At 57.1% G+C, this 6,663-nt stretch overlaps 1 protein-coding gene across 1 annotated transcript; it reads left to right on the forward strand.

The window, feature by feature from the left end:
- Positions 1-321: 321 nt before the first annotated feature.
- Positions 322-1,770, forward strand: LOC102565041 (apelin receptor A). Its single transcript, XM_059713273.1, has one exon. It carries the CDS (start codon positions 432-434, stop codon positions 1,569-1,571), a length of 1,140 nt encoding a protein of 379 aa, XP_059569256.1. The 5' UTR covers positions 322-431; the 3' UTR covers positions 1,572-1,770.
- Positions 1,771-6,663: the final 4,893 nt, after the last annotated feature.

Consider the following 6,663-nt stretch of genomic DNA (forward strand, 5'->3'; position numbering starts at 1 on the left):
CGCGGATGCCCCCGGAGGGACGAGGTCCGAGGCAGTGACACGGCGTGCGTGCGTGCGTGCGTGCGGGGCCCCGTGCGCCCGGCGCAGGTACGCGCAGTGGCGCGTGTGCGGGGCTCGGCGCGGCGCACAGGCTCGCGGGGCTTGTGCAGGGACGGCGGCGGCCGGGGCTCGAGCGGCGGGAGCCGCGTCCTCCTCTGCCCGCTCCGCGCAGCGCCGGGGGCGGGCCGGGAGCCGCGGGGCAGGGGCGGGCGCGTGGGGCTGCGCGCGCCCGGCCGGGGGCTCGGGCTCGGGCCGGCGCCGGGGTGGGTGGGTGGGGGCCGGGACAGGCCGGCGCTGCGGGCGGGGACCCCGGGCGGCGGCAGGGGCGGGCTCTGCGCGCTGCCCCTTATAGGCGGCCGGCGGCGGCGAGCGGGGCAGCGCGAGCGCGGGCCATGGACTACCCGGGCGGGGACAGCGACCCCTACTACTACTACGGGGACGGGGACGGGGACGGCAACGAGACGGGCGCGGGCGGGCCGTGCGAGTGGCAGCCGGACTGGGAGGTGTCCTTCTCGCTGCTGCCCGTGCTCTACATGCTGGTCTTCGTGCTGGGGCTGTCGGGCAACGGGCTGGTGATCTTCACCGTGTGGCGGGGCCCCCGCGCCAAGCGCCGCCCGGCCGACACCTACATCGGCAACCTGGCGCTGGCCGACCTGGCCTTCGTGGTGACGCTGCCGCTGTGGGCCGCCTACACGGCGCTGCGCTTCCACTGGCCCTTCGGCTCGGCGCTCTGCAAGCTCAGCAGCTACCTGGTGCTGCTCAACATGTTCGCCTCGGCCTTCTGCCTGGGCGGCCTCAGCTTCGACCGCTACCTGGCCATCGTGCACTCGCTGCCGCGCGCCCGGCCCGGCCGCCCCCGCGCCGCCGCGCTGCTGCCGCTGGCCGCGCTGTGGGTGCTGGCCGGGCTGCTGGCGCTGCCCGCGCTGCTGCTGCGCGACACGCAGGTGGCCGAGCCCGACAACCTCACCGTGTGCGACATGGACTTCAGCGCCGTGGCCAGCCCGCGCCACGAGCGCTACTGGGCGGGCGCGCTGAGCCTGGGCACCACGGCGCTGGGCTTCCTGCTGCCGCTGCTGCTCATGACGCTGTGCTACTGCTGCATCGGCGCCGCCGTCAGCCGCCACTTCCGCCAGCTGCGCAAGGAGGGCGAGAAGCGGCGGCGGCTGCTGCGCATCATCGTCACGCTGGTGGCCGTGTTCGCGCTGTGCTGGCTGCCCTTCCACCTGCTCAAGAGCCTCTACGTGCTGAGCGGCCTCCGCCTGCTGCCGCTGCCCTGCGCGCTGCTCGCGCTCATCGCGCGCCTGCATCCCTACGCCACGTGCCTGGCCTATGTCAACAGCTGCCTCAACCCGCTGCTCTACGCCTTCTTCGACCTGCGCTTCCGCGCGCGCTGCCGGGGGCTGCTGCCCGCCCGCCCCGGCGCCCGCGCGCGCCCCGGGCCCGGCCCCCGCCCCGGCGCCGGCTCCGGCTCCTCCACGCTCAGCGGGCAGACGCAGAAGTCCGAGCTGCACTCCCTGGCCACCAAGGTGTAGGCGGCGCCCGCGCCCGCGCTCTGACTGCCGGCGGCGCGGGGAGCGGGGGCGCAGGGCAGGCCCCGCCGCTGCTCTCGTGGCCGCCCGGGCTGGCCGGCCGGGGGCGCTCTGCGCGCACCGCCGTGCCCCGTGCTGCTGCCCAGGGGAGGGGCGCCGCTCCCGGGCCGGCCCGGCCCCGCGCCCCCAATAAAATGGTTTTTCAGAAGCGCTCGAGCTCCGGTCCGCTTCCTTCCCCGGGCGGGCGGGCGGAGGGGCGGCACCGACCGAGGGGGCTCCAGGGGCGGCTGCCGGTGCCCCAGCTCGGGCAAGCGGTGCCTCACGGGTCCCTTCAGGAGGCGCTGGTCCCTTCCCAGTGACCGCTTGCCCAGGACTGGCGGGATCCGTAACAGAACCGGCTCTTCCACTGGGGAATAACCGCAGCCGCCGCTGCACCGGCTGCCCTTGCCCCGGCCTCGCCCCGGGGCAGGCTGCTCAGCTTCTGGGCACCTTCCTCTGCGGACGGGCCGGAACCGCAAACGTCCCCGCGCCCCCGTGCCTGGGACCGAGACGTGCACGGCCGAGTCGGAGGGGTCCTTAAAATAACCTCTTCTTTCACACACTGGCAGGCACCTCCGTGCACGGAGCTAAACATAATGGCAGAGGTGAGAAACGCCCTGTCTATAACTGCATTGTCCAGATGTGTCCTTAGGTCCCTCCACTACACCAGAGGTTCCTAAACTTTTCTTACTGCCTACCCGCTTCCGGATTTACCAGCTGCCAGCAATCCCGTACCAGCGTGCGCTTTATATTTTAAAGCCTTAAATGCCAATTATAATTATAATGAAAATTAAATCCTCTGTTACACAATGCCTCCTGCATACCCCCAGAGATGCCTTGTGTACCCCCAGGGGTACACTGCACCACAGTTTGGGAACCCGTGGACTAGACAGTGCTGTTCCCCTGCTGCTCTCTCATGGTAAATGCACTTACAAGAGATAAGTCACAGTCATATTCTGCTCTAAAATACACTGGTGTAAAACTAGACTACATCTCCACTGATGTCAGTAACTGGATGTATTCCTGTGTACTGGAGAGGAGAAATCGGCTTTCAAATTCCCCTTCAGCCCTAATGGCAGAGGTGTATAGGGTACCCCTTATGACTGAAATACAGCTGAAATTATGCACAAATACCATGGGACTTTCAGGCCCTGCTGATGCTTGCATATCAAAGATACTGAGCACATTGAGAGTAGATTTGTGTCTGCTGGGAACTCACCCCCAGGGGACAGGGCCGCCTCCCAGTACTTTGGCAGCTCTGACACCCCTATCCTCACTGGGTGATCAGCTGCAAGAACACAGGCTGTGCAGGAGAGAGACTGAGTTTAGGCAAGATAGCATGGAGAAGGTGACAGTGTAGTGAGTGTCCTAAAGAAGAGAAGATAAACCCAGGACTTTGGCAGGAAAGAAGTCTGTGGTTGGAGTTCTGGGAAAGGAGGGGGGTGCTCAAGAGGGGAAACACCTGGGTGGAGACAGAGTGCGAGGAAGACAGAAAGGAAGGAGCAGTGTGTAGGATGCGGATGGATGCAATGCCTCCACCTGACAGAGTCCTCACCAAGCCTTGCCTGCAGAAGTTTGCATAATTCATCATTTGTAAAGCATCAGGACAAAATCAGATGGCTAGTCCCACCCTTCTTCCCGCTTCCCCCTAAAAAGGAGCACAGTTGCACCTGGCACCTATCAGCAACCAGGTGCATGCATCATTCAGTTAAATGAATGATGAGTTAAATTCATATTCCATGTCTTCCATTTTTAATTGGAGCTTTCATATTGGAGTGGGACTCAAAAATGTTCCTTTTTTCTTAGAGACTAAATATGTCTAGCTTTGCCCTGGGCAGGTGTCTTATGCTGCATCACAGATACTGGTCTACTTAAGAAGGGTGTGGAAGACCTAGCTGAATGACTATGGCTGAAAAGTCATCACAGAGCAATTGTCCATCAACATGGAACAAGATTCACAACATGGAAACCTGATTGAGGAAAAGAGCTAGAGTTTCTCACTATGGGCACATGGAAAAAGAAACAAGTAACTTAATTTAAGGAGTGCTCACTTTTGAAGGGGAGCTGTCCAGCATTCCCTGCAATCAAAGCAGGGTAGAGAGAAAATAAGGCAGGAGAGAGATTTTATCTAGCCCGAAATGCTAACATAATCTTGGATTTATAGAAAGGGAGAGATCAAACAATCAAGATTCATCTTAGGACTTCTATAGTTTACAAAGCTGTAAGATTCTGTTTCGTTTGTTTGTTCATTTATACAGATGAGGCAGAATAAGGGAAGAATCCTATTTCACTTTATGTGCCCACATGGCAGTTTTCCACCTGCGTAACTGTCATCTTTTGAACTTATGCAGTTTTTTATTCTATTAACTGTGCAGTTTGGATGCATAAGTATCTATCTGGTTGCTGAAGATATACAGTAGGTTGTGTACTGGCTGGGCAGGTACATGGTGTCATACTCACTACACTGGGTGAGTGTAAGCCATGAAATTCTACCTGGCGAAAACCCATGATTAATAGGTCTTCAATGCTGGGGAGGTGAGGGGAGGGGGCAGCTTCCTATGTTTTGGCCCCAGTTAACTGAGTAGTTAGGGATCTTGCCTGCAAAACAGGAAAGCCAGGTTCTAGGCTCCCCAATAGACAATTTAAGCCTGCAATCTCTCTGACTTCTCTGACTGCCAGGTCACAAGTTAGGCCTGAACCCATCCCTTTTTCCAGCCTTATCTTTGAGGTGGGCCCACTAAGCAGCTAAGAGAGGGAGACACATTAGGCCAAAAGGAAGAGAGCAAGATAGAAAATGTGTGGCTCAGTAAGATGGTTGCTAGTCTGGAAGGGTGCAGGGCCTGGGTCTTTTCTTCCAACGGATTGGGAACATTCCCATTATTCTCCATTTATTTTATTCAATGATTGTTAAATGCAAGGTTCAGTGCCTCAGCTTGCATACCTAAGTGATGGAGCAAACACCATAAGCAGCACAGCCCCAGAGTAGCCACGTGCACTCTAGGGCTGTGTGGCATGCAGCAACAGCTCTGTGGCTTCTGGGCTACACTGCAGAGCCCAGTGGCAGCAGCAACTCCAGATCTGGAATGTGGGACTGGTCTGTGGGTTTGGTGTGACCCACGGACCACCCCACATCACTCATCTGGCCTATGGTACCAAAACAGTTTTACACCCCTATGCTAAGCTATCCTTCTGCTCATGCTGCCTCTTCTGTCTTCCTCTAAAAAAAGTCCCCACTGATTTTGCTATCCTCCTCCCAGGACTAAGCACTGAGTCAAAAAGCCTGAGGCTGAATTGATTCAGTCTTTCCAGGTTAATCTAAGCTGCAAAGATTAAACCAAGAAGCAAATGAACAGACATTCACTTTTGATTTAGGACATGCAGTCACATGGCCGCAATGGTTCAGACCAGAAGCTGGTGGGCACTAGGGCGGACTCTGTAGCCAGCACAGGCTGTGTGTTTGCTTCCTCTTCCTGCTGCCCCTGAGGTTCCTGGAATTTGCAGTCCACAATCACAGCAGCAGGTCTCTGCAGGGTTGCTTATCACTTCCTCTTCCTACCTCCAGGTGCCTCTGGGGTTTGTAGTTCACAGTCGCAGCCCTCAGTGAGTTTAGCAGGGCAGGGCAGCTCTATACTCAGGGGAAAAGAAGTTTAACCCCCCCCTCCCTCTCACCCCAGACCCCAGCCGAGGTTTGCCTGGGGGGGACAGTGAGCCAGCCAGTGAGACCAGTGAGCCAGCCCTCACTGCTCCAGCTAGGAAGCAGAGGGGCAGGGTCAGCCCTGCTCTCTGGAACAGACCGTATAGCACAGTGCAGGGCTGCAAAATGCTGGGATGCTGGGAGACTCTGATTTAACTTGGACCAGGAAGACTGGTTTTCAACCTTCTAGTCCCATTATGCTGCCTGTCTTTCTGTTTGGGGAGGAAAGCTGAGGAGGAAAAACTGGGCTGTACTGGACAGAGACAGGAGATGAGAGCCTGACATAAGGGCAATGAAGGGACCAGGACTGTAGGCAGTTTACTTTGGGTGCAGTCAGAAGTGTAGTTCCTCACTAAGCAGTCTTTGCAGGAAGCATTCTGACTTACAACAATCCCCTGAATCAGACAAAAGTTCACTGTTGGTTCCAGGGGGGAGGGAAATCTAGTTTTTGGTTGGGAACCTGCAGCCACTTTCCCCTAGCAATGGCCCCTGCACCCTCCCAGCATGTCCCTGTTTCAGAATGGGAGTGGGGAAAGGGAGCAGAGGGAGCTTGTTCTAAAATTCCTCAGCCAGTGCTAGAGGGTGGGGTGGGTGTCTTGGAGCCCCACTACTCACCCACCCACCTCGGAGGCAGGGGCAGGGGGCTCCAATACACAAGTTACAAAAGACAGTCTGTTTTGAAATATCTTCCTCTGACCCCTCGTACAATGCAGGGTCAGGGTTTCACCTGATGGGCCATTTTTAGATTTCATAGATTAGATTTAGACTTCATAGACATTAGGGCTGGAAAGAACCTCAGAAGATCATCAAAGGGCAGGAAGTCAGCTGGGGTCATAGGATCCCAGCAAGATAAGCATCCAATTTCCTCTTGAAGGTGTTCAGTGTAGGTGCTTGAACCATCTCCAATGGCAGACTATTCCAGACCTTGGGTGCTTGGACAGTAAAGAAATTCTTCCTTATGTCCAGCCTGAAACGGTCTTGCAGTAGTTTATAACCGTTCAACCTCATCATCCCTTGGGGCGCTCTGGTGAACAAACGTTCCCCCAGATACTGGTGGTCACCCCTGATAAACTTATATGTGGCCACCAGATCAACCCTGAGCCTATGCTTTTCCAGGCTAAAGATCCCCATAGCTCTCAGCCTGTCATCATAAGGTCTGTTTTCCTGACCTCTGATCATGCGTGTGGCTCTTCTCTGGACTCTCTCAAGCTTCTCCACATCCTTTTTGAATTGTGGGGCCCAAAACTGGACTCAGTACTCCAGCTGTGGCCTCACCAAGGCCGAATACAAGGGGAGAATGATGTCCTGGGATTTGCTTGAGAAGCATCTATGGATGCAAGCCAGCGTTTTGGTTGCTTTACT

The sequence above is a fragment of the Alligator mississippiensis genome, chromosome 10, assembly GCF_030867095.1.
Source record: "Alligator mississippiensis isolate rAllMis1 chromosome 10, rAllMis1, whole genome shotgun sequence".
Classification (NCBI taxonomy): domain Eukaryota; kingdom Metazoa; phylum Chordata; order Crocodylia; family Alligatoridae; genus Alligator; species Alligator mississippiensis.

What these genes read in the sequence shown, in the direction of transcription:
- LOC102565041 (XM_059713273.1), top strand. Translation starts at nt 432, where the DNA reads ATGGACTACCCGGGCGGGGACAGCGACCCCTACTACTACTACGGGGAC.